General features: G+C 41.2%; 1 protein-coding gene across 3 annotated transcripts in view; it reads left to right on the plus strand.

The window, feature by feature from the left end:
• The first annotated feature begins 11,563 nt into the window (after positions 1-11,563).
• TPP2 (tripeptidyl peptidase 2) overlaps positions 11,564-27,688 on the plus strand; it is a 69,364-nt gene continuing 53,239 nt past the window's right edge. For all 3 annotated transcript variants that reach the window (XR_006814878.1, XM_045978005.1, XM_045978006.1), the window contains exons 1-3: positions 11,564-11,797; positions 19,009-19,137; positions 25,882-25,977. Coding sequence is in view for 2 of the 3 variants with exons in the window: in XM_045978005.1 (XP_045833961.1) it covers positions 11,633-11,797; positions 19,009-19,137; positions 25,882-25,977 (390 nt within the window). In the remaining variant the exon portion in view is untranslated. The remainder of the gene's footprint in view (positions 11,798-19,008; positions 19,138-25,881; positions 25,978-27,688) is intronic.

The raw sequence follows: 27,688 nt of genomic DNA on the forward strand, positions 1-27,688 counted from the left end.
CACCATACAACCCTATTACAGTACCATTGACTATACTCCCTGTGCTGTAGCTTTTAGCCTCCTGACATACTCTTTCCAAACCTGGAAGCCTGTACCTCCCACTCCCCTTCCCCATATTGCCCATCCCCAACCCCCTCTCCTCAGCCATCTCTTATTTGATCATGCTATACTGTACATGTTCTCAGAGACAAAGAACATCTCTTTAAGTCTCTTTGTTATTAATTCTGATAGCCACATGAAGTCATTGAAAACAGCTAACGAGGGCAGATAAAGAACTTGTTTTCCTTTTCTTTTTTTAATTGGCATATGACACTGTGTAACTTTAAGGTGTTGATTTGATACACTTACATATTGCACAATGATCACCACTCTAGATTAGCAACACCTGCATCACATCACATAATTACTATTTCCTTTTTGTGGTGGGAACATTGAAGATCTACTCTCAGCAACTTTCAAGTATAGAATACAGTGTTATTAACTAATCAAGGAACTTGATTTCTAAAATTAAAAAAAGAAGTCTTTGCCAACTTGAGTATCTGGGAAGCTATAAATTGAAAGTAATAAAGATTGATCAACCCTGACTGAAGAACACTCCTACAGACCTTGAAATACTTTTGTGTAGGAGATAAGTAAGCCTCTGACTAATGGTCTCACAAATCCTAATATAGCAGGTGAACCGGAGATGTTTATAGGTTCATCCTTATTTGGAACAGCACTCAGGTCTTGGTTCTTTGAGGGAAACCTATATTTTCAAGCCACCAGATCTAGTCTGTCAAATCTACTTTTAGCTGGGATAGCAGGAAATTTGGATTACAGCAGCAATTTTCACAAGAGTGTATGGGCTGGGGGGCGGTGCGCGGGGAGACAGATTTAAGAGACTTAGAGAAGGAATGAAGAGAAATAATCATTATCAATTTCATAATTTTCATGTATCAATTCAGGACTAAAGTTTGGTTTGTGTGCCTCAAATGAGAATAGGCCCTTTGAGTCAGCTTCAGTTTCTGGTGAGAAGTCTGTTTAACAAGTTTAGAATCAAACAAACAACAAAAAACAAGTCAGTTACTCTTTTAGGTGTCATTTTTCTCTCTCAGGAAAGACCTCTGACTTATTTTATATAACTGAGAATTAGTATGTGTTTTTTGCTTAAAAGTATCATAATACAACAAAGGACTTCATACACCCAGATGTTAGTTCAGTAAGCTGTTTGTGGCCTTGCCATGGGAAAATTTTGCTCGATCCATCCATCATGAAAGGTTGGATAAACAAAAATAGAGAGTGTACCTGCGTGTAGCCATTGAATTTGGGACATTGAGATGGGAGATTCTCAGCCTGAGAGGCTCAGTCTGAGCTGTCTTGATCATTGTGACATTTGCCACAAGTAAATTGTTGCTACTAACAAATTGTCAATTTTATGTTAACCAGGAGCTGCTTGATAGGAGGGGATTTTCTTATCTTTACCCTGAGACTGGATCCAAGAACAAACGTAGTGAAAAAGTCCTTGAGCTTTGCACCTTAGAGGGAATTCAGGGGTTTTCCTATAACAAAAAGACTCCCCTTCCTTCCACAAGCTTCTCTGAGTGAGAAAGTGAACGAGTGAGAAAGGTGACGAACTGTACACATCTTGGACCCGAACTGAGCCATAAATGGTCTTTACTATTGGATCTGAATACAAATTGTGTTCTGTTGAATACAAATTGCCGTAAGGCATTATTTTTACCAAAATAAAAGTGGGAGGAGCTTTTGTGAAGACCCGAGTGTGCGGACAGCAGTTGTTTCAAATTTTAACTTCCTACTTTACAGGGGACAGGGTGAGGCGTAGGTTCGACAACCATCGCTGTAGATGGACTTCTATGGTTACATCCAAATGCTTAGATGAAAGCGAAGTAGACACTCTAGTGTCCAAAGACCCATCTTAGGTGGTTCCTGACCTATGCACACAGCAGGTTTGGAGACAGAGAGAGAGAGACTTTTGGACACAATCATTTCATCTGGCCTTCTCAGCAACGTATTCAGTTTCCACTGTAACTTTCTATTTTTTTTAATTTAATTTTATTTTTTCAGTATTCCAAGATTCATTGTTTATGCACCACACCCAGTGCTCCATGCAATCGGTGCCCTCCTTAATACCCACCACCAGGCTCACCCATCCACCCCTCCTCTCCAAAACCCTCAGTTTGTTTCTCAGAATCCACAGTCCAGAAAAGACCCCGAATCACTAAGGAAATGTCAAAAAAGAAAAACAAAGCTGGGGGCATCACATCACCTGATTTCAAGCTTTACTACAAAGCTGCGATCTCTAAGACAGCACGGTACTGGCACAAAAACAGACACACAGACCAGTGGAACCGAGTAGAGAGCCTGGATATGGACCCTCAACTCGATGGCCAAATATCTCCAACAAAGTAGGAAAAAACATCCAGTGGAAAAAAGACAGCCTCTTCAATAAATGGTGCTGGGAAAATTAGACAGCTATATGTAGAAGAATGAAACTTGACCATTCTCTTAAACCATACACAAAGATAAACTCGAAATGGATGAAAGACCTCAACGTGGGGCAGGAATCTATCAGAATCCTAGAGGAGAACATGGGCAGTAATTTCCACTTTAACTTTCTAAAGGAGAATCATTCCATCAGATGCCAGGAAGCATTCCAAGTTGAGACACAGTAGTGGTTTACTTATATGCTTAGCATCGCTTCTTAGTTTCCTGTATTCTGAATGCTTTTCCATCCTATAGCACCCAACAGGACAGCCTCTTGAGTAGGTCATCTGCTGAGAGTGATTTACCACCGCTCGTTCAAATGATCCCCTCGCACAAAATCACAATGCACCAGACAGGTTGGGAAGGAAGTCTGCACACGATGTCTGCTTGTAAAAGCAAACTCTAACCAGAAGGTGGCACTATTGCAAAACGAATCCCAAGTAGAAAAACCCTGAACAGATTACTTTTGATACCCCGTATTTTTCTAGCAGCTACTCACACACTAACACAAACAGATCCTGAACCAAAGTTTATATGGATAAGAAAGCTGAGAAATGTTTACTACTGATAAGGATAATACGATGGATTATAATTGTGAAACTGAACATAAAGTGTAAGTTTATGACTGTAACAGTGCACTTTCCTACAATATGTAGATTTGCCGTTTACGTTCCACTGTAGCCAGTTTTCAGTTGTAAATATGACAATCACTTAAGCAAAGCAGCAAATCCTTCTCTATCTCTCCCCATGTGCCAGGAATAGTTCTAATCCTCTTTTACAAAATCAATGCATCTTCAGGATGGACCACGGCTGAGGACCTTCTTTCGTGAGGACATTCTCTCGTTCTTCTACCAAGGTCTCCATTCTACCTGCTGAGCTGTATTCCAGTATTGGAGAATGACTTTGGTTCATTTGGCTTGAAATTCTTGCCACCAAGGTTATTTGGCTAGAGTCACCTAATTAGAATCTGTTTGAGTACATATTCATGTCTACTTGATTCATGAACACATTTTCCCCCACATGATCAGGTTTTCAGAATTCAAATCTGAAAACATTTCATGCATTTTGACTAAGAATTGAAGATGTTTATGCTCTCTGAGAAATTCCAAAATTCTGGGACTTTTTAAGAGAAAATAATCAGGGAAGCGATCAAATTCTGGTTGTAAGGATGTTTGTTATAACATTACTTATAAAAGCAAAATCTTAGGTGCAATTTATGTATTCAAAAATTGGGAAATGGTTAAGTTTTTTGGTGTATTCATTGAACTATGTACAAATCTTGTGTATAAGTAAGTTTTTAAACTCTGAAATGTGAATAATATAATGTTAAGTGAAAAGTTTGTATATGAGATTCTGGAAACAGAAGAAGTCTAACTTTGGCCATTGGGTTCTATTTCAGAGAAATGGAATTAGGATCCTTTTCATTATAGTCAAAATCACAATGAAGTATCATCTCATCCCTGTTGGGATATTAAAAAAAAAAAAAACAAAGATAAGTGCTGGCAAGATGGTGAGAAGTTGGAACCAGTGTATACTCTTTCATTTGCTAGAATTTTATTTTATTCTTCTAAATTCAGCATAATTAATGTATAGTGTTATATTAGTTTCAGGTGTACAATATAGTGATTGAACAAATCTATGTTACTCAGCGTTCATCATGGCAAGTGCACACTTAATTCCCTGCACCGGTTTCACCAATTCCACAACCCCCCCCAACCTCCTACACTGCCCCCCCCACCCCCGCTCCGGAAACCATCAGTTTGTTCTCTCTAGTTAAGTCTGGTCTTTTTGTTTGTTTTTTTGTCTCTTCTTTGTTTGTTTTGTTTCTTAAATTCCACATACGAGTGAAATCATATGGTGTTTGTCTTTCTCTAACCGACTTATTTTGCTTAGCACTATACCTTCTAGACGCATCCATGTTGTTGCAAATGACATTATTTCATCCTTTTTATGGCCGAGTAATATTCCATTGCATATGCATACTACTTCTTCTTTATCCAATCATCTATTGCTGGACACTTGGATTGCTTCCATATTTTGCTATTGTAAATAATGCTGCAAATTATAGGTGTGCTTATCTCTTTTCAAATTAGTGTTTTTGTATTCTTGGAAAGTACCCAGTAGTAGAATTACTGGGTGTATGGAAATTCCATTTTTAATTTTTTGAGGGACCTCCATGCTGTTTTCCACAGTGGCTGCACCAGTTTGCATTCCCACCAGTGGTGCATGAGGATGGGACCCGTGTACACTCTTGATGGAGATGTCGAATGCTGCAGCCACTATGGAAAACAGTGCAGAGGTTCCTCAAAATAATTAAAAATAGAGCCACCATCTGAACCAGGAATCCCACTTCTGGGATTCCAAAAGAACTAAGATCAGTTTCTTAAAGACATGTCTCCACTCCCATGTTCACTGCAGCATTATTAACAACAGCTGAGATATGGAAATGACCAAAATGTCCACTGCCAGATGAGTGGGCAAAGAAAATATAATATGTACATACAATGGAATATAGTTCAACCTTTAGAAAGAAGGAAATTCTGTCATTTGCATTTTGTCATTTCCAGGATGGACCTGGAAGATACCATGCCAAAGGAACTAAGTCAACCACAGGAAGACAAATATTGCAGGAGTGCGTGTGTCCTTTCATATGAGGCAGCTAAAAGAGTCAAAGGGTAGAGAAGCAAGCAGTAGAAGGGCAGTTACCAGATGGTGTAGGAGGATGTGAGGAGCTATTGTTCAGTAGATACAAAGTTACAGCTGTTCAAGAGGCCTATGTTCCAGGGATGCGCTGTACGATATGGTTCTTGAATTTGGTAAGACAGTTGAGCCACTCTCTGGAGCTCGTCTAGAGCACCTTCAGTTTGGTCCCAGAGCCGTCTCACAGAGAACCTTCTGATGGCTGAGATAGAAGGAAGGAGAAGTACTCTGTCTTGCTGAACAGTGTATTTGGTTCACAGCCCCAGATCCCTCACATTGTACGGCAGGAAACATGAAACTGAAGTTTCTTGAGGACAGGAACTGTTGTGTTCCCTGCTGTGTCTAATGGAACATTTGCATATGGTCGATGCGCTGTAATATTTGTCGAAAGGCCTGATCCTCTCAGCAGCTCTAAATGAGATGTTTAGGATGGCTCACATGGAGTGATGGTAGAAAGCAGGGTGTAGGTTCCAGTTCTAACTTCCTCATTAGTAATAACTACCATCGGCTGAGCACCTATTACCTATCAGGTAATGTGGTCTTGCATCTAAGTCAGAGTAAAGCATTTTCTGTGGATGGTTAGACTGCCAGGCTAGAGGAGAGTCACATTGCCAATAGTGACACTTTCTCCTCTTGATGAGCTCTAAGCATCCACTAAGTGTGACGCCGCTACCCCAGCATTGCAACCATTGCCAGAACCAGAGACAGCCCTTCGCCATCCAGTCAGTGGTATTCTGTTACTTTGTCATAGCGTCCTGAACAGATGAGGACAGGATGACAATAGCGTAATCTAGCTTATCACGATAGAGGAACCTATTGTACAACCTGGACAAAACATCCCTTTGGCTTGGATGAAGGAGTTAGCAATGGAAGTGATGGGAGTGCTCAGATTCTGGGTGTATTTGGAAGAGAGAGCCAACAGGGTTTGCCACTGCACTGGGTGTGTGATGAAGAGTGAGGAGACAAGGAAGATCCCAAGATTTCTGATCTGGGCAACTAGAAGCATGATGCTTCCAGAAATGAGAAGAGGATCATGGGGAGAAGAATCGGTCTGGTAAGATCAGCAATTAAGTTCAGGGGCATGTAAAGTTTTGATGTTTGTATTCCATAACCAAGTAGGTAACAGATGTTAGGTATCAAACAGCCAGATGGAATTTAGGAGAAAGAGCCAAGCTGGCAACTCAAATTTGGGACTCTTCAATGAAAAGATGATATTGAAAACCATGCCACAAGATCTCATCATCAAGGGAGTTCAGTGTAGCTAGAAAAGAGGAAGTCCATGGGCTGAGTTGTCGGGCCTCTCTAAGCCAGAGGTCGGGAGCAAAGAAGGATCCAGCAAAGGAGACACAAGGTGAAGCCAGAAAACAAGAAGGGCAAAACCAAAGTCTGTCCAGGGGAAAGCAGTAGTCAGCTGCATTGAATATTGCTGATAATGGTCAAGTGAAAAGATAAGAATCTACCTTCGGTTAGCATCATGGAGGTCCTTGAATGTAGTTTCAAAGGTGGGGGGAGGGATTCCTAATCCTAGTGGGTTCTTAAGAATATGGGAGGACTTAACTTGGAGATGACAAACTAGAAATCTGGCAAGGCTTAAAACTATGGCAACCGGCAAGGGACACATACTTCTGGGCTCCAGCTCCTGTATCACAAAGCAAGGCAGAGGGGGGTGGCCGTGAACCTGAGAGCCAATACACTGATAGCTAGCACCTTACCCAGTGGAACAGACATCTTAAAGAAACTTTCCAGTTTCAATTCTCTGCACTACAGAGCTATCTTAGAACAGAGTAGGCAAGTCTGCACTGAAGAGTAGTTTCCCAAACATCCTGATGAGAACAATCACCTGGGTCTTCACTAAAAACACAAATTCTCATGGGTACCCACAGCTAAACATGATGTTTAGTGATGTTGAACATTTTTTTATGTGTCTGCTATCCATTTGTAAGTCTTCTTCGGGGAAGTGTCTGTTCATATCTTTTGCCCATTTATTGACTGGATTATTTGTTTTCGGGGTATTGAGTTTGAGAAGTTCTTCATCGATCTTGGATACCAATCTTTCATTTGTTATGTCCTTTGCAAATATCTTCTCCCATTCCATGGGTTGAAAGACTTTAATTTTTTTAAAAAAGTCTCTTCTTCCTTCTCACTTCTCAATGCCTTTTATATTCCCTAAAGCCAGCCCAGAAGAGCAAACATGCTTTATGATTTATTGAAAAGCTTTTTCTTCCCCCAGAAGATTTTAGTCAGTTCCAGAAGACTTCAGAGAATTATCAGTTTGGCACCTCAAAACACTACCACCCCAGTATATGTGGGTGCATGTGCGTGCACCCCCCCACACACATACACATACACATAGAGATTATTATAAACCGTTCTCCATTTGTATTCTACTATTAAAGGAAAAGGAATAGTTCAACAAGATCGGAGATATGTTTTGTTTAAAATATGAAGTCCTAGAAATAGTAAAAGCTTATCTGTCCATAAAATGTTTCACAAATTCACAAACTGTTTGATCTCTTTATCTCAGGGAAACAGCCTTTACTATATGCTAAACTGATTTTTTGCAAGCTAAATAATCCTTCGAAAAATATCATTTTGTCTACTTTATCTAAGTCTGAACTTTAGGGAGTAGGACACCAAATGAGATGACGAGTCCTTATGCACTGAATCTCTACTGCGTACCAGCTACACGATACTAACAGCAATCCTTGATTGCCGCTGTGAGAGATACTTTTTCCCATCTAGTTCTGATAAAACCCCCAGATTTGTAGTTGAGTACCCTGAGGTTTTGTTAAAGGTCATGAAGCTAATTAGTGGCAGAACTAGTCCTAGAGGACAAACAGCCTTAACTTCTAAGTGCTTTTACTAGCATACTCTCTGCCTCTCTTGCTCAAGTCGGGATACTCAGGATCATTATTAGGTTTAGCCTTTTATTGGAACCCTAAGTCTAACATGTTTTTCTGGCATTCCAAGTTTGGGTCCCTGGGAGGAGCAGATTTCAAAATTCCTACCTAGTTTTGGAAACCCAATTAAAAAATATTCTCTAAATGATGTGGTGCCACAATAGTTGCAAAGAAGGTGACTCGTGGGAAGCTATTGCCTCTCCTGGCCCCTTTGCACCGGCTTGCATCCTCAAATGGGCAGGTGATGGAATGGGAGGTGGACATCAAGGACACCTGGCTCAGCACTTCGAGCTTTCAACAATGCTATGTGGGAAGGTTTCATGTCTCCAGACTATTATTTTGCCGCAGATACGATAGGTGACGCCTTTGTGTGACCTGTTGTATCCTTCCCTCCCCTTCCCCCTCACCTCCTCCTCCCATTCCTAAGCCCTTGTTTTATTTATCTGTATCTTCATTGTTCCCTCCAAGTATCCTCTACTTGTTTCCTTCCCGTATCCAAAGAACTGTCAAGCTGTTTATCAAGTTTTGCAAACTGACTCAGCATTGAAAGATTCCTCTTAGCGGAGAATGTCATTAAATCGAAGGAGGAAGAATGTAAACACAGAGTGTGAATACTATGGTTTGAAGACAAAGAATAAAGGACTTCATTATGAGTTAAAAGTGATTTCAGGGGTTATAAGAAATAGCGGTTAAAACTGTGGTACAAAGTCACAGATAATGAATATCCAGACATTCAATGTCCTATCTACTCTTTTCCAAATTAATCCTCTTAAAGACATGTGTGTGGTGGAAGGATATACCTACTCTCATTTGCACCTGTCACATCTGGGTTTCCCCCTTTTTGGCAAAAAGGGCATCTTACTATTGTTTACTGTAAAGGGCATCTTACTATTGCTTACTGTCTGCAGGTGAAATAGCTCCTGGGGCATCAAATAAAGGGACAATTTGGAATATTGTCAGTAAAACTATCTTTAATAAAAGCCCTATGTGAATCTCATGCATCTTTTTAAAAGCCACATTTTAAGTAAGTTTTTTCTTTCTGTTCTGTAATTTGTAATTAAAGTTTAAGATTTACCCACAGTGTTTTGATCAGCTTTCTAATAATTAAGAGGTAAGTTAATCCAAAAGAAAAATGTTAACACTTTGATCCCAGGAAAATTTTTAAAGTTAAATATTAACACACATTTTTGTTATAGATCATAAATTAAAAGAATGCCAATATTTTAACATGCCAGATATTATATTGTTCAGAATTTCTTAAACTTATGACAAATTTTCAACATCTTAAAATTGTACAAGAGGATATATAGTCTGTCTAAAACATTTTTATGGGATTCATAAGAAAAAAAATTTAAAGAACAGTTACAGGAGCCTAATCCATTTGATGGGTGCTACAGTAGAGCCCAGTGTGATAGGGTAGAAAATACTGGGGACTGTGAGAACAGAAAGCCAGCTTTTTTACACACTTGGTTTTGTTTTTTTTTTTTAGACTTTTAAATTTATTTCAGACAGAGTATGTGTGAGTGAGCAGGGGGAGGAGGGACAGAGGGAGAGAGAGAATCTCAAGCAGACTCGACACTGAGCATGGAGGCCCATGTGGGGCTCAATCCCAGGACCCCGAGATCCCCTAAGCCAAGATCAAGAGCGGGATGCTCGACGGACTAAGCCTCCCTGGCATCCCATCATGAACTCTTTTTGTAACGCACTGCAGTCAGTTAACTTGTCCGGCTTTGTTTGCTCATTTGTAAAAGGACATGACTAGACAACGGTTCATTTTAAATGGGGCTATTTCATTCTGTCACTATATGCTCTACACGGGTTATCTTCTTAGGGCTTGTCTCTTTTCTTTCCTATTAATTTGAAGTTCTTCTCTAGAGGCAACATAAACACAGTTGGGAATAGGAAAGAAAGCACTGACTATTCTCCTTTTCCTCTCCACTAAAGACAACACGGTTCTCTGAGATTTATGAAATGAGTGAATGGTCAAGTAATCATTAAAACAATCCCACAGCCATTACAGTCATTTCTGGGAGTGCCTTGAGGATTTCCTAAATCCTGCGGATTGGAAACTGGCCAAAACAGGGCTTCCCTTTCCATCAGGCTATTTTAAACCTGGGGTCCATGGTAGAATCCAAGGGGTTCAAAAACTTGGGTTGGAAAAAGGAAAAAAAAAATTATCTTTATTTTACTAACCTCTTAAATTTGTTTTCTTCAATTATAGATGTAGGCAATAAACAGTAGTATTAGCAGTTACTGTTTGTTACTTTCTCACCAATACAAGTCAGTTTCTTATCATAGTAGTTATTTGAGATATCTCAAAATACCATTTATGCTCTTCACCATTTTGAACTTATGGGAGCTTATTCGCTTACTGTGCTAGTTCCTGTTATTTCATGGAAGGAAACACGTATGTTATTACTATATACACACATATATAAAAGGACTGCTATTGGTTTTAATATTTCTGATAACTACATGTCAACATAATGTTCTTTGTACTCCTATGTATTTCATTTTATCTGTTTAAAAACACTGCTGGGAAGGGGTCCCGAAGCTTCACCAGATTGCCAAAAGAGTCTTTGTTTGGCACAGGCGAAAAGGCTAAAGATACTCAGGCGTGAATATAGACATACAGATCATTAAGGAACCCCACTAGTGCGGCCTGGAGCAATTGACAGTCACTGTCCACCTGAAAAACTGCAAATTATGGCTCGATAATTGAGTGAACCTTAAAGGAACAACGAGGAACTCCCATTTAAAGGGTAAAATTGTTTTTAGAAATCTCACAAGTCAAAGGTAAGTAATCGGTGAGGATAGGAGGGGCCCACTTCAGCCTCCCACTTCGTCAACTGCCTACGAGGCCAACTGAACGCCCAAGAACCCACTTCCTGTTGCCCGAAGCTCGGGTCTATCCCCACCCCACAGGCTGCGATCAAAGGGGTAAACAGGAAGACATGCAGGGAAACCCAAACCCTACACCACTGACTCAAAGAAACTTTCAAAAAATCTACGTCTGGGCAAATCGCCGATATCCCAGGGCTCCAGGGACTCCAGGGTTGGAGAGCCCGCTTCCTCTCCTCGAGTCAGCTGGGGCTCCTGCAGCAGGTGACCCAAAACTTTCGTCCACGACTTCAAGTTCGGAAACCATCACTTGCCCCAAGCGAGTTCCAGGTACTCCAAGCTGGCGGCTCATGTCCTTCCCCGTCCCTCGGAGACTGCCTCGCTCGGGACACACGGAACCCTCACTCGCAGCCCGTTCCGCTCCTAAACACCCCTGGGTTCCAGAACCCAAATCTCCAGCAGGATACTTTGACTCCGCCTCCTTCACTGCGGCCAGGGCAACACTCGGGCCCAGCCCCTAAGAGCGGCGCCTTTGGCTTACGTAGCGGTAACGTGATTGGTCGCCTCCCCCTGGCGGGCCGGGATTGGTCGGCGTCTGGCCCCGCCCCTCGCCCCCGCCCAGGCCCGCGGCTGCCCGGGTGTCCTCGCGCTGCTCGTCCGCGCGCAGCTTGGCAGTTTGCCTCTTCCTCGTCCTCCAGCCTGCGTCCATGGCCACCGCCGCGGCCGAGGAGCCCTTCCCCTTCCACGGCCTCCTGCCCAAGAAAGAGACCGGGGCCGCCTCCTTCCTCTGTCGCTACCCGGAGTATGACGGGCGGGGGGTGCTCATCGCGGTCCTGGACACTGGGGTCGACCCGGGGGCTCCGGGCATGCAGGTGCGGCAGCCGCCGAGGGCCCGGGCGCGGGGGCGCGGGCGGCGGGTTGGCCGGGGACGCGGAGGGGACGCAGCCTCGGAGCCCCGCAGGCCAGGCCAAATCCCGCTCTGCGGCTGAGCGGGAGCCGGCACCGGGAGGAGGCGGAGGGCAGGGCGGGCGGGGGGCTCGCGTTGGGCCGTCATCCCGGCGCAGACAAAAGCGGCGTGCCTGGCGCGGCTGGCCGGGGCGCCTGGGTCCGCCTTTTGCCCAGGAATCCCCTTACTGCCCAGGTGCTGCCAGGCCGGGGCCCTCGGGCCCCTTCCACCACGCCGCCTTCCCCCGCAGGTCCCTCGTGTCTCGGGCACCGGTCCCTGCCTGCTATTTTCAAGCGGGGATTTTTACAGTTTTTAGGATTGGTGGGGGTGGGGAGGAAACAGAGAAGGGGCAGGTGACCTCTCAGAACCTCATTTTTTATTGGTGTCGTTCGGGAGATCTGGTTTTGGGGAGAACTGTTTGTGTTCCACATGGAAGCCGGGTTTCAAGAAGATAACTCGGTCAACTTCCGGAATTGTTTCCTCTGGTAGTTTTCTGTGTTCTATTTTTAAACTGTCTTCTGCAATGTACTTGTTTAGGGTCATTGAAACGCATGGCTTCGTCTTTGTTTTACATAAGAACCTAATTTAGTTAGTTTTTGGCGAACTCTCCAGGCATTATTAAATTAGGCTTTTGTATTTTTTTTAGCCTCAAAGTGTAAGACAGCACACTTTACAGTTTTAAAAAATTACTTGGTTTTGCCTTAGGCACCTTTTGGAATCTTTGTAAAGTACCATATCAGAAGGTAACTTGAAAAAAAAAAATGTGTCTCTTGATTAAAAGTATTCTAAGTCTTCAGAGTTTGACTTTTGTAAATTTAGCCTTCGCCTCTTAGTGAGATACAGTCATAAAATGTCACCGTCGTTGAAGATCCCTCTCTTAAAAAACCTAACCTGGCTAATCCTATGGTACGCTGCTCTCCTTTTTGTCAGTCCTTCGTCTGTGTATCTTATTCTCCTTTCTACACTAAATGCTTCAGTTTAATGACTCTCTTCCTCCCCCAATACCCTCTGGCCTCTGGATCCTTTAGTGTGCTTTCTAGTAATTGAGGTAGCATTTTTGGGGGTTAGGATGTCGTGCTGGGAGGGAAAAAGGGAACCACTCCGGCTGATGGTATAGAATCCGTCTAGGAATCTTGCTTCCTCCTGTTAATTCTTTAGGGGCACTCTGGAGTGCCACACACCTCAGGCTGGCAGGGCCAGGAAGCTTTGGTGAATCAGAATAGCAAGTGATGTGTTCCTTGCCGGTAGCTCTAGTGGTACAGTTGTTGTATTAATAACACTGAAGACTTAAACACAGTGACAGCTATCACCTCATTGAGCAGTTATTACAGAGTAGTAATGGTTTCCATTCTGTCGAAGTGTGTGTTTACTTTTTATAGGGATAAGTGGGAGGAGAACAGCTGGGGTGAGTGTTTACAGGTTCTTTTGTCAGGATAAGAAGAGGATCAGGAGAGTTTGAAGGAGTAGTGCCTCCATAAAAGTGCTTTTGTAGAAGTTCCCAATCTGCTTATCATATTGTTCCATTATTCTCTGTAAAGTGGTAGCGGGTCTCATCCACAGTATTGCTCTGAAAATTGATTGAAAAGATTATTTACATGTGATTTTTTGAAGTGCTCAAGAGGGGCGCCTGGGTGGCTCAGTGGATGCACGTCTGCCTTCCGCTTGCCTTCAGCTCCGGTCACAGTCCTGGGGTCCTGGGATCAAGCCCCATGTCGGGCTCTTTGCTCAGTGGGGATCCCGCTTCTCCCTCTCTTTCTGCCTGGGCTCCCCATGCTTGTGCTCTCTCTCTCAAATGAATGGATAAAATCTTAAAAAAGAAAATTGTTTAAGGAAAGTGTTAGGTAAACACTAATTTTTTTTAAGCGGGTTAATTTAGGAACAGTTGATGCTGGAATTTAAAATCAGCTGTCTAAAGGATAAATATACATTAGGTATTTGCATGTAATAACAAATGTTCAAGCAATAAAATATTGAAGTAAAATGAAAATATATAACTCTTCTAACAACTGTAATGGAGACATTGGCATAAATATGACCAGTTAAAAGAAATTTAGTAAGGTGGCTTGCACAGGTGAGGGAATTTTTAGGTTTTTTTCCTGCTTTAACAAATATATTTTGTAGCTCTCTGTATACATTATTAAGATAAGAAGGTGGATAGAAATCAAAGGGAAGGAAAGAGTGAAAAAAGAAGAGGAGGCCAAAGCGGACTTTTGGAAAGCCAGATGGGTCTGCGGAGAGGACTCAAGGCACAATTAAACTCTTGAGAGAAGGCAGTGGGGTGTCATTCTTCGGTCACTGCTTTGGGCCCAGTGCTCTTTTGTGACAGCCGCCTGGGCTTGTTAAAAGTAGAGGGGGGACAGCATGAAAGGAGTAATAAGTAGATAAATGATTACATCTTTCCTCAGCAAATATCCAGGCACCTGCCAGGTGTCTAAGGTTGAGTTAAAGGATGTCGTCAGCAAGTGTCACCAAGACTGGGGGAGGGGGAGGGAGTAGTGAGAGCTGGCATCGAGGCCAGGGTGGGACTTACATCGCCCCTGGAAAGAGTATGCAGTAGCCAGTTGGTTCCCTGCCACCAGTTTCCTCTTTGCTCCGTCCTTCACATTACCAAATTATTTTCTTAAAAAAAAAAAAAAAGAAACATCTTCTGTAACACCCTTGTTTAATACAAAACTTTTTAAATTTTGCCTTTGCTTAAGCATTCCGAAATCTGAATTTTGTGTAGCCCTTAACCCTCCAGCTTGACCTCCTCATGGTGCCTTGGTTCTCCCTCTCCCCTCCCCACTTCTGTCTACCCACTGTTAACCATTTGCTTCCACCCTGAACAGGCCACCCTTTCTGCAACCTATAAGTTAATCTGCCTGCAAGACTTCCACCCTCACCAGCAAACTCCTGCTTAATCCCTTAAGACCCACCTGGGTTTAGTTTTTGGGATATCTGCTGATTTTTTTTTTTTAAGATTTTATTTATTTATTTGGCAGACAGAGATCACAAGTAGGCAGAGAGGCAGACAGAGAGGGGGAAGCAGACTCCCCGCCGAGCAGAGAGCCCAACGTGGGGCTTGAACCCAGGACCCTGGGATCATGACCTGAGCTGAAGGCAGAGGCTTTAACCCACTAAGCCACCCAGGCGCCCCGGGATATCTGCTGATTTAATTCAGACCCCCCAGCATATATTTACATGTGTGTGTCCACCACTGTGTTAGGCCCTGAGGTTTCAAGATGAATAGGGTCAATTCGTGCCCACCGTTATTTGCGTGTTTTTCTTTTTTTGCTCTCGTAGCAACGTGTTCAGATTCCCCCACACATCACCCAAAATATTCCATTTTAGTATTTCTCTTTACATAACCTCTTTTCATGCATGAGTTAAAATTCTTTGACAGCATATATCCAGATTCATTTCGTATGAAATGTACTTACAACATTAAATATTTTTGCTGAATGGAAAAAAGTCTATATGTGTGCACAGTATATGTAATTTCCTCATGGAGAAGAAATGTTTTGGGGAAGAAGGTTACAAGTGGTTCTATAAAAATTTTTCTGTTTTTACATTTAGTAAAATACTTGAGTACAGTAAGTTGTCACATATATATAATTGGTTGCTAATATTAGGTGCTATGCAGTTGATTTTGATTTTTATTACCTTTCTCTTGGTTAGTCTTCCTGAATTCCCCCACGCTGCATTTTGTGTCCTACATGTTTTCATAGATACGATCCTTACCTTTTTTATTTATTGTCCTATGTTGTAGTTATCGCTTTACTAATTTGTTTTCCAACTGGATTGTAAGCTTTCTGAAAGTAGAGCCTGTCCGTTCATTCATCAGACGTGCTCTGATGATAGACTGTTATTGAGAATAATAGTCATACAGTAGTATTTGCTTAAGAAATATCCTCCCTTGCTTAAAATAATATTTTCAGGTAAATACTTACACATTCACTTTGTTTTGTTTGGGATAATTTGCAGTTCCCCTCCCCGCTTTCTTTTGACCCTCTAATGTTTAATGACTGTTTCTCACCCACTTCACCAGCACCTGGACCGTAATCAATTCAGTGGAGACACAAAGTAATTCAGATTTTTGACATTTGGGGAAAACCTTTGGGCAGTTTCTGTTTTGTCCAGCCAGCATAGCCCTGTAAGCACTTCTCAGCCCCCCACCCCGGTACATGGACTGTATTACTACCTTAGCTCTACTCACAACTCTGGCAGTGGTTCAGTCCCTCTTTGCCTTGTCATACAACCCCCCTCCCCCTGCTACCCCCCTCCCCCGAAAGACGAGGGATTTCGTTCTGGATGGTAGTAGTTGAGTTTCCTTCTCCCAAAGTTCCATTGCAAAATCCTCAGCTGGTTTGGCTTTTTAAAAACTTCTTCTTCCTAACCCCAAACTCCCTCTTCTGTCTTACTGTCTCCAGTGGAGTGGTTGCCTTTACCTAAAGGTGAAGAAAGAGGCATAGAGATAGAAAATTGCATATATAAGGATTTTTAATGAAAGAGATGCTAACAAGTAAAGCTTGTGGCAATAAAGGATAGTAAATAAGTCACTAAATCCCGTTAGGCTTTCTTCCTTTGCTCACACACTGATAATGAGGTTTCTAATGAGAGAGATCTATGTCTGGCTTGTTAGTGATCTCTTATGATTCTTGATCTCAAGTCGCTGAAGTTGTTTGCCCATTGAATGGGGAGATAGAGATAGGTGATTGTGTTCATAGTGCTATGGCCTAGCTTTCAAATTACATAGTACCTTGGAGTACTTTTTAAACTCAGTTGTTTTCTTAACTTCTTAGTACATGATTTAGCCAGTTTTGATTTTATGGGGGAATATTAGCTTCCTCTTGTTTCCATTTTTTATTTTGGTAGATTTTCTTACATTTCTTACATTTCCTTCATTATTTTATTTCTAAATAAATATTTCTAAATAAAATTTAAATAATCTAAATAAAATTTATTTCTAAAGATATTTAGCCAATCCCTTCAAAATCAGTAACTGATTTAAGTTTTATCATAATCTTACCAGAGTTTGGTATGACTTCCACAATAATTTTTTTGGTGATGATTTTGAGCCTCCTGAATATAGTACTTATTTTGTTACTAGTGTAGACATTAGCACAAAAATTACTATATATTAGAAACAAAAAACAGCTGTGCCTCTATGACCCCTGGTGGTTCTATGACAGTGTTATTGGAATAAGATTTGGGACCCATCAAGAACCCCTTTGCTTTTGCCTCATAAAGAAAAACATGTTTGCCTTTGTTTCCTCCACATGGTGACTTTCCCTCTTCCCGTCTTGGGTAACCCTTAAACTGCAGAGCTTTAAGGACACTGCATTTGAGGGGTGTGGGTAGGAGGAAGCGATGGCTGGGAAGACACAGAAAGGGACACTAAGCTTGATCTTGGGAGTGTGAGTTCTCCAGGTGGAAAAGGAGTTAGAAGACCCTGTGCTTTTATGATACTCTCGGCATTTTCTCCATTGCCTAAGGGTCTTCTTGGTCTTCTTTTCTCAGTCTTTGTGTCTCCATGCCTGATTTCCTGCTAATAATTCAGTATATATATCTTGAATGTTAGATACTCCCTTTGCAAGGCTAGCCCAGAAGTGATTTTTCCAACAAAAGCAGTGTGAAAATACAGTACTGCTGTTACCTACAGCAGTCAGCGTGGCCCAAATGAAAATTCGAGGACTGACCAAGAAACCGTGCCATAAGAAAATCACTCTTAATACTATAAATTAGTGTCCGATCACTCAGTCATTGAATATGTATTGAGTACCAACTAGGCAGTGCTAGGTTTGGGGGAATTTGGTGGGTAATACAGACATAGTCCTTCCCCTTAAAAGAGCTTATCTTCTAATAGTGGGACTACATCGCAAGTCAGCTAGCTGTATAATTACAAATTCTGTGAAGGAAACATAGGATTCGGGTTTAGGACGGCAGCTACGGAAGAGGTCATCAGGGAGGCCTTTCGGAAGAGTGGCAGTTTTAGTAGAAAACTGGAAGATGAGATTGGGATGTCTGTGGAACAGCTGAAGGGCCATAGGATTCCAAGCGAAAGGACCGTGTGTACAAAGTTGGGAGGCAGGGAAAAGTTCCGCACGTGGCAGGAGTTGAAAGGAGGTGTGGTTCGAGTGGTTTCAGACCGGACGTGGCAGGCTGGGTCTCTCAGAGGCTTTTACAGTGAATGTGTTGGGATCCGTTGCAGGGTACCATGTGGAACACGGGCATCGTACCGCTTGTTTGACTCGCTTTGGTTGGGGGCCAGGAATGGACCCTGGGAGGCCTGCAAGGAGCATCACCATTATGAAGGCAGGGGGCGGTGGTGGGGAGAGAGTCAGGATACTGGTGGTGAAAATCAAGGGGAGAAGATGGACTTGAACTGTGTTTTAGAGGTAGAACGAAGATGACTTCCTGACAGATTTGATGTAAGGAGTAAACTAGAATAAAGAATCAGAGAAGAAGGGCTTGTAACTCTCTGGTTTGAGCAAGTGGGAATGTATCAGTTCCTGAGATGACAAAGCCATGAGAGAAGTAAGTTTGAAGGTTCAGTTTGACCTTTGGACTCAGTTTGAATGCTGGTGTAACATCCTCTAATTGCATGTTGTTAAATATTTTCTCCCTACAGTTTTGTGCTTGTCTGGCCCAAAGCTCACCTTCTTCAGGTCTTTTCTCAAATGTTACTTTCAGTGAGCTCTTTCTTGACCAACCTAGTGAGAGCTGAAATCCCCACACTACCTCCTTTTTCTGCCCGATTTTTCTCCATAGTAATGATCACCATCTGGCATGTTGTGTATTTGACATGTTTATTGACTGAGTAGAATAGAAAATCTGTGAGATCAGGAACTTCTGTGTATTGGTCACTTCTATGTGTGTCCCTACAGCGGCCTTAGTAAATGGTTAGTAAATATTTATTAACTGAATATATAAAATCACTTGAAGGATTCTGTGATGCTTTCCATGACGAAATTTTTTGTAAGTATCTATCCCACTTTTGACTTAAAACAAATCAGTTTTCTTTTTTAATTGATGCAGATTTCATAGGATATTTTATGTACGTGTATGCACATTGTACATATATGGGGGTTAGCATTGCTTTTTTAAGGATTAAAAAATTAAATCTATAATGTCTGTTTTAATTATCTTAATTTTCAGGTTACAACTGATGGAAAACCAAAAATCATTGATATCATTGATACAACAGGAAGTGGTGATGTGAATACTGCTACAGTAGTAGAACCCAAAGATGGTGAGATTGTTGGTCTTTCAGGAAGAGTGCTCAAGGTTAGAACTTTAATCTTTTTATCGAATTTTTTTTACCTTCTTTTATACTATTGCCTCAAAGTGTCTTATGGTTTTAGCTTATGTTTGGTGTCTTATGTTTAGCTTATGTTAGCTTGTTCTTTAATAAATTACCCCTAAAACTGCATGGTTTAAAATAACAAATATTTATTATCTCACGGTTTCTGTGAGTCCGTAATTTGGGTGTGACTTAGCTGGGCGCCTCTTGTTTAAGATCTCTCCTGAGGTTACTGTAGGCCAGGGCTGTGGTTTCATCGGAAGGCTCAGCCCAAGTTGGGAAGGGAAGTCTATTCCAAGCTTGCTCAGGTGTTGCTAGGCTTCCATTCCTTTCCATGGGGCTGTGTCATACCATGCAGCTGTCTTCCCCCTGGGTGAGTAATCCAAGAAAAAGAGTGCCCAAGATGGAGGCCATGGTCTTTTCACAAATTAAGCTTGGAATTGACATCCCATCACATCTGCCATTTTGTTTTCAGTAGAAATGAGCCATGAGATCCAGCACATGCTTAAGAGGAAGGGGGTTTAACTGAGAGCATGAATACCAGGAAGTGGAGGTCATTGGGGCCATCTTAGAAAAATTTGTTTTGTTTGTTTGTTTGCTTGATAGTGAGCTTAAAATTGGGATATATTTTTCAGTGCAATTGCCAAATTCTAAAAACTTCAAGTTTCGGATAGAAGGGTAAGGAAAAGTGACCAGTTGTAGTTTTGCCTTCATCTTTTCCTGGTCCTTCTGAGAAGTAGAACATGAAATATTTAGGCTTTAATAATCGTGGACTTAAGTGGACTTAAGTGACTGGCTTTGTGTTGCTCTTTGTACATGGTAGAAAGACCTGGGTAGAAAGTTAAGCTAACTGTGAGAAATGATAAGGATACTAAAAGCAGTTGATGAGATGTTAGCTAATGAGCTTGTTAGATGTCAAAAATTTGATTGTGATTCAGACTCTTTATCTCTTAAACCAATAAGCAGAATTAGTTTGGAAGATGAATTTGTGTTTTTCTATGTCTAAAGAGCTGTATGAAACTCTACCCATCTTTTACCATCTATCTGAATCATGTTTAGGCATTGTCTTCTGACTAAGATTGTTGTGGCAGCATATTAGTTTTCTGTACTACGTCATGAGTTAACACAAATTTAGTGCCTTAAAGCCACATACAGTCCTGCATTTATTATCTTGCTGTTTCCTTGGGTCAGGCATCTGGCTTTTCATGGCTCTCTGCTGTGTCTCAGAAGACTGTAATGAGGTGTTGTTTGGAACTGTGGTCTCTCTCTACTGAGGCTCAGGATCCTCTTCCAAGTTCATTTGATTGTTGGAAGAAATCATTTTTCTTGCACCCGTAGAACTCAAAACAGCTTGCTTTAAGGCCAGCTAGAGAATCTCTTTGACCTTTGGAATGGCCCCAGTCTCTCTTTTAAGGACCTCACCTGACTAGGTCAGGTCCACCAGGGTAATGTCCTCTTTGGTTAAATTGTTCACCTGATTAGAGACCTTAATTGTATCGTCAAAATCCCTTCACCTTTCCTATATTACTTATCATAACACAGTCACAGTTCCAGTAGTCATAGACCCTGCCTTCACTGAGGGGAGAGGACTATACAAGGGCATGGGTTGTCTTTAGAATCTGCCTACCACGGGCAGGAAGCAGGCATTAATATCCAGGTTTTGCTTCCTTTTCCATGCGTTATGGACTGAATTGTTTGTATGACCCCAAAAATCATATGTTGAAACTCTGACACCCGATTTGATGGTATTTGGAGATGGTGTTAGGGTTGGATGAGGTCATGAGGGTGACGCTCTCATGAGGCAGTTAGTTTCTGCTTTCTTTTCTCTGCCGTGTGAGGACACAGTGAGAAAACTGCGCCTACAAGTCAGGAAGAATCTTGCCTCTTCCTGAGTCTGGTGTTTTCTCGGGTTAGTTTCTACCACTGCTTTTGCCATTCTTTTATCTAGAACTCCTGTTAATTGGGCAGTGGACCTCTTGAGTTGGTCTTCCAATTTTCTTATGTTTTCCACCTTTTCTTCATTGCGTTCATTTGCTTTTTTCCTTCCTGAAAGATTTCTGAGATTTCTCAGTATTCTTTTCTAGCCCTCATATTGAATTTTGTTAAATTTTGCCTATTATTTTTAACTGCAATTCCGCTCATATTCACTTAGCGTATTTTTGTGTCATGTATGAGACATTTTATCTGTGAGAATATTGTCTAAACTTTTTTTCTAGTTTCCTTTTTTACGCATCTTTCTCTTCCTCCCATTCTCTTTTTCCCTTTGCTTTTCTCCTTTTTTCTTTACCTCTTCCCTCTTCCCTTTCTCCTCCTCCTTTTTGCCTCCTCCTTCCTCTGCCTCTCCTCCTTCCTTGCACTCTGCTTTCTACCTGAGAGCTTTTCCCACGGCATGTAGCTATCCTGTCTGGCCCTTGGTCAGCAGGGCACAAAACGGTGGTGGAAGTGCTCTCTGTTTGTGCAGGGGCTTGGGGTGAGGGCAGTCGTGCTGTCATGGCAGACCCTTAGTGGCAGTTTACAGCTTACCTATTCCCGGTGGGATGTGCAGTTATCTCCCAAGAGGACCTTAGCGTGTCTGGCCTGGGCTGTGAGGAGAGAGTGAGAAAGAAGCCTGGCTATATTCAGGGGCTCACACTTAGTGCCCAGGAGATCTCTTGCAAAATCTTCTGTATGTCTCCCCTCGCCCCTCTGCTATGTGAACCTCTCTAGAAAGCTGACATTGTCTCTCTGGTTCCATGTCCAGTTGCTTGGCTGGTCAGCTTAGGGCAGGATGTGGGACTGGCAGCAGGAGTCTGATTGTTCCTCATATGGACTTTCTTTCCCCCAGTCTTTTTGGTGTTAGCTCCCATCTCCTTCTATACACAGCGCACCCACGTATGTGTTCAGCTCGTTTTTTTCAAGGATGTGCGGATGTTCAGGTATTTTACAGCGGTCATTAAAAAGAAGACTGTTCTTAGTTTTGCAGACTATTAGTCTCGAAGACTGAAAAGAAGGCTGTTATGCAGCCATGACACTGCATGTACTAGTGATTTGTTTCATTTCATTGCTGTGCAGGATGCGTGGTTTGTATGTACTGCCTTCCGTCCACTCTGCTGCTGATGAACAGTTAGCTGTTTCCAGTTCGGGAGGCACTAACAGCTCTTTAGAGGATACTCCTGTGTACATGTTTTGTGCATGTGTGTATAGGTGATTCCAGGATGTGTACCTAGGAGTGGAATTGCTGATTCATAGAGATACAACTTGACCAGGTGATGCCGAACAGATTTTCCAAGTATTTGCACTTAAAATGCATTTCCACTAGCAGTGAAAAAGAACTTTAATAGTTGCACAGCTAACACTTTGTATTCTTAGGCTCTTTAATCTTTGCGAATATGCTGGGAATCTGGGTATGTGATGTTGTGGTTTTAATATTTATTTTTTTAATTACTAATAAGATTGTGCTGCTTTCCCTATGTTGGTTAGACATTTCGATTTCCTCTTTTGTAAAGTGCCTGTTCAAGTCCATTTGCCCTCTTTGTCCCCCTCCTGAGTTGTTTTCTTTCTCACTAAATTGTAGGATTCCATTACACATTCTAGGTACCAGTCCTCTGATGGGATGTCTCTGGTATCTTTTCCCATTCTGTACATCTATTTTCACTTCCCTTGTGGTGTCCTTGGATAAGTAGATGTTCTTAAATTTAATATATTTGGATATTAGTCTTTGCCTTTTGGTGAGGACTTTTCATGTCTTAAGGCATCCTTCTGGCCCCAAGAGCATGAAGATATGCTGCTCTATCATTTTCTGAATACTTTTACCATATTTCATTTCATGTTCCAGAATTCACTGGAATTGGTTTTAGGCTTAGTTCAAAACAGGAATCCTGGATCCTCCTTTCCATTTGAAGACCAGTTGCCCCAACACCCACCACCAGAATTTCCCATAAATTTTCAGTGGTGCCTTTTACTTTGCAACCTTTAAAATGGGGGTGATACAGATTCTGAGTATCATTTCCAGTTCTCTGTGCCCTTTGGGTGTCTTTTTTTTCTCCTTTTCCTTACTCTGATTTTAGTAGACATTTGGAAGGGAGCATGGTGCTTTTTAAAATTCTACCACATTCAACTTAAAGTTGGTTTTTAAATCATCAATATTTAGTCTTACATATGAAAATCAAGTCCAGGCATAGAGAATGACATGGCTGAATTTGATCCCATATTTAGATGCAGGGGTAGCTAAAGGAGTGTGCTGGCTTTACCATGAAACTGAGGCTGAAACATAGTTTGAAGTCAAGAAAAACAAAACAAATTACTGCCTGGGACATTAACACTCATGATGGCATTTGGCTTGTTAAGAAAATGCTCAATTCATTAGGCATCCCCTCTTTAAAATTAGAGTCCGGGAAAAGAGATATAATTAGTAATAAAAAAAATTCTATTTCTCATATGAAAACCCGCTGATTCCATTGTAGTATTAACCTTAAAGCTGCCAGTTAGTTTACCAGCAAACATGAGTTTGTTGAGGAGTAGCAGAGAATTGCAGTCTGAAACAAGTAGCCTGTGGCAAAGTCTTAGGCAAGTCCCCACCCGGAACAAAAGAGAGGACCACTGCTTTATACAGAGGACTGAGGAAAGCGGGGGAGATGGAAGGGCTCTTACAAACAGAAAGTCCATTAGAGTTAACTGCCTCCTGTTCAGCTGGTAATGCGGTATCCACTCGCAAGGTCCCTCTCTTTCTCTTGGGTCTGCAACTGATGAGGCGGCTAGGGCATGAGAGCGCCCCCTGCTGGCCTCTGCTGACTGTATTCGAACCAAGATTTCATCAATTTTCACAGTAGTTACCATGTAATAAAATCATTTTAAAGATATCCACTTAAGATGGTCAAAATATAAAGCTTTGATACTTAAAAGAGACTGAAAATAAGTTCGTGTGTATGAAATACTCAAATAGGCAAAATGACATATTCCATAATTGCCTCTTAGAGTAAAATTACCTTTACTCAAATTGGTTAATGCTAGATAGCAGAACCATGATTATAACATTTATTTTTTGATTTTCCTTAGTTTAATTTTTTGTAGCCAACCAGTCTGCCTTTACTGTGAGGAAAATACATAGTAGTGATTTCAGAAGTATCTGGGTATGTGGACCCTAGAGATTTTGATCTCATTTATAATTAAATATACATTAAGTCTCATAGATTATTTTCACTGTATTATATATATTGTAAGTAATTGTGGTTAAATATGTATTAGCACCTGCTTATCTTACACTTATTTTAATGAGTTATTCCATTTACTCCTTCAGCATTTCACAGCCTTTTATAATCTCCTTGTGCAAGGAAGTTGCCACTAGCCTAGGGTTACCTGACCTGTGGAGTGGGACAGCCGTGGTGAAGTAGTCTTTGAATGTGCTGGCTAGTGACTACTTACCTTTTTGTTGTTGCAACACTGTATCGTTGTTATGTTACAGGCTGTAGCAGGGACATTAGAGTTAGAGAACAGGGATTGTTCTCTAAAAGAGGTTGGTAAATTTTGAGTGAAAAGCGGTAGTTTATATGCCAACATAGGTAAAATTTCACATACTCCAGACATCCATTTGATTCCAGAAATGATGATTGATACAGGCAGGCTTTTTAAAAATCAGTAGATCTTTGAAGTTCTGTGAATGGCATTTTTATCTCTACTTAGTTGTGAGAAAATTTCATCCGTAAGTTTCTTACCTGGGGAATAATTTGATGAGGGACATGGAGGTGAGCCAGTTAAAAATATTGCACAAGTGAGAATTGATGAGTCATCAAAGTCTGAGTGGTTGATAGTTCAACCTCATGTTTTATGCACAGTTGAAAGCTGTTTTTAATCGTGGGTCCGGTGATTACAAAAAGTGTGAATATTCCACATTTTCTTGGTGGACATTTGAAGTTGATTGATCCTCAGTGTATATGTGCAAATCATAAGGTAGGGATTATTTTCTTCCTTTTACATGAAGTAGGAACCTGTGGGCCCCTTTGGTTAATGGGAGAGTTTGGATTCACAGCCAGGTTTACCTACGGTACATGACCTTTACACTGAATTTTTTGGTATCTGGGATAGAGGTAGAGTCTAGCTTTCTTTTCACCCTTCCTGCAGTTTGGACAAGCAGTTTGATTTCTTTTTGGTTTTTTGCTTTTTCCATTTGTACACTGGCATGCTCTTTACATCATTCTGTTAATTAGAAGCTTTAGAATACTTCTCAATATTTGGAAAGACTATTATAAGATGTTATATATAATTAACGTGATTTTATAGAACTTTTTTCTTAAAGAGCTATTTTAAGTACCTAGGCATTATCCCTGTTGATTGTAGGGAATGCATTTCTTAACAGGAAATCTAAGTGTCATCCAGAGGGTCTGTAAACCTCTTCCCCTCACCCCTAGTTTGGCAGTAGGTCTGAGAAGGGAGAGGTGATGTGTCCTTGGATGCTTGAGAACTAAAGATTGTAGTAGTTTAGTGAGGTCGCGAATGTTGAAAGCACTTTATAAACTATGAAGCCTTGTGTAAATGAAGGGTATCCTAGGTGAACCACCTTATTTATGGATGAAAAGAAAAGCCAGACAGATACTAAGTGGCACCTTAGAATATTAGAAATATTGCTCTGATACAGAACCTTGCTCATCCAAGTTGAGCCATCAGAATAGAATTGAAATAGCCTTTTTCCCTAGTAGTAAATCATTGGAATTGGAAAGTATTTAGTGAATTGACAATTTACTTTTTTTGTATAGGTTCCTGTGAGCTGGACAAATCCCTCAGGCAAATATCATATTGGCATTAAAAATGGCTATGACTTCTATCCAAAGGCACTCAAGGAAAGGATACAGGTAATGTACAATCTAGAATCAATGACTTCTTCCACAAATGTGTTCCTGACCAAAGAGAAAAATTTTTCATAAGATCCCATGAACTCTTAATTATTGTGGAGGCTGGGAGACTTTCAGACAATGACTGCTTCAGGGCTCTGTTCAGTGGAATGTTAGCCATTTAAAGTGACAGTTCTTAATCTTGTGTACATGGATAAGTTTAGAGAATCTGTGGATCCATTGAAATGATCAAGTTTTTGTATAAGTGTGTTTTTCTGGGAGTTGGAATATAGCTTTCATTGGATTTTTAAGGGACCTTTTTTTTTTTTAACTTCCAAAAGGCTAAAGACTATTTAAAGCTGATGTAAAGTCCTGGCTAACTTAATTGTTCCCAGTTTTATAGCTTCTGTGATGATTTGTCCCATTTTTCATACTGTTTAACTAGATTTCTTGATCCTGGCTAGTCGTCATTTAGTACTAAGGAAGGGATTACTCAGACCTGAAGCAGCTGAAGTATAGCAGACACACGGCTGTTATTAGAGAAATAAGTCGCAAATCGAGGAAGAAGGAGCCTGCTTTAAAGCAGCGTTGCTGAATGGACCTCTCGGGGATGATGGACATGTTCTCTGTCTGCCCGTTATGGTAGTCACCGGTGACCAGTACTGTTGAGAACTTGCAAGGTGACTCGTGTGGAATTTTAATTTTATGTAATATTTTAAAATTGAAATCTAGACAGCAACACGTGGTGGCTCCCACATTTGCCGGTACCAATTTGGAGGATTGCTCTCCCGCTAGTAGCTGACACAGGTTCAGAGTTTCAACTGTAAAAGATAATGTGATCCTTGAAAATGAGCCCAAAGGGTAAGACCTGTGGGTGCTTCCCTCTAATCATAACACTGTTACTTGCTTCTCCAGGGGTCTGCACCGTAAGAGGTCCTCAGCACCCCACATATAGAACCTTTATTTTTTCATCAGATTCTAATCATTCTGCAAAAAAAATGAAGTGACAGAAAATACATTTAACTTATTGGATGCTATTTTACTTTTAAAATTTCAGGCTGATGTACACATAGCATAGTATTTTTATGCACCATCTTAAATTTCATCCACTGTATGATAAAGTGCAAATGAACATGCAAATAGAGTATGTTAATGTCTGCCCCCTCCTTAGTTCGGTGGAGTTGTTTTATTGGAAAGGATTTTTTTTTTGTATCTAGCAGATCTCCACTTGGTGGCACTATGGGTTAAAGATAGAGATGAAGGTAAAACCAATTTCAGTAACAGAACTCTGTCAAATGAAAGAGGACAGGGAAGAAATAAGCCCAAAAGGGAGGAAGTTAAGGAAGACTGCATGTCCCTCCTCACAGCTAGTCTTAACCCCGCCGTCTGCTTGCATGTGGCTTAAGGCTGTTCTCAGTTGCATAAGGGCCCACAGCACAGTATTTGCTTTTATTGTAAGTGACTGGGAATTCAATTTGTTATGCAACACACTATTATTTTTATTCTTGGATAGGCTAAAATTGGGGCATATATATCAAAATACATTTGGATGTGCCTTGATACATGTGTTCTCTTAAAACTCAGGTGCACCGAGTTAACTAGTTGTTAATTATTGATCCATTGCTTTATCTACTTGATTATAAGTGATTCTTTAGCTCCTGTGTGAAAATTATGTGGCGTCACAACTGGTAACAGCTAGGTCTGTATATACAAGACTGTCCGGGTTTACCAG

This window comes from Meles meles, chromosome 14 (genome assembly GCF_922984935.1).
Source record: "Meles meles chromosome 14, mMelMel3.1 paternal haplotype, whole genome shotgun sequence".
In the NCBI taxonomy this organism is placed as follows: domain Eukaryota; kingdom Metazoa; phylum Chordata; class Mammalia; order Carnivora; family Mustelidae; genus Meles; species Meles meles.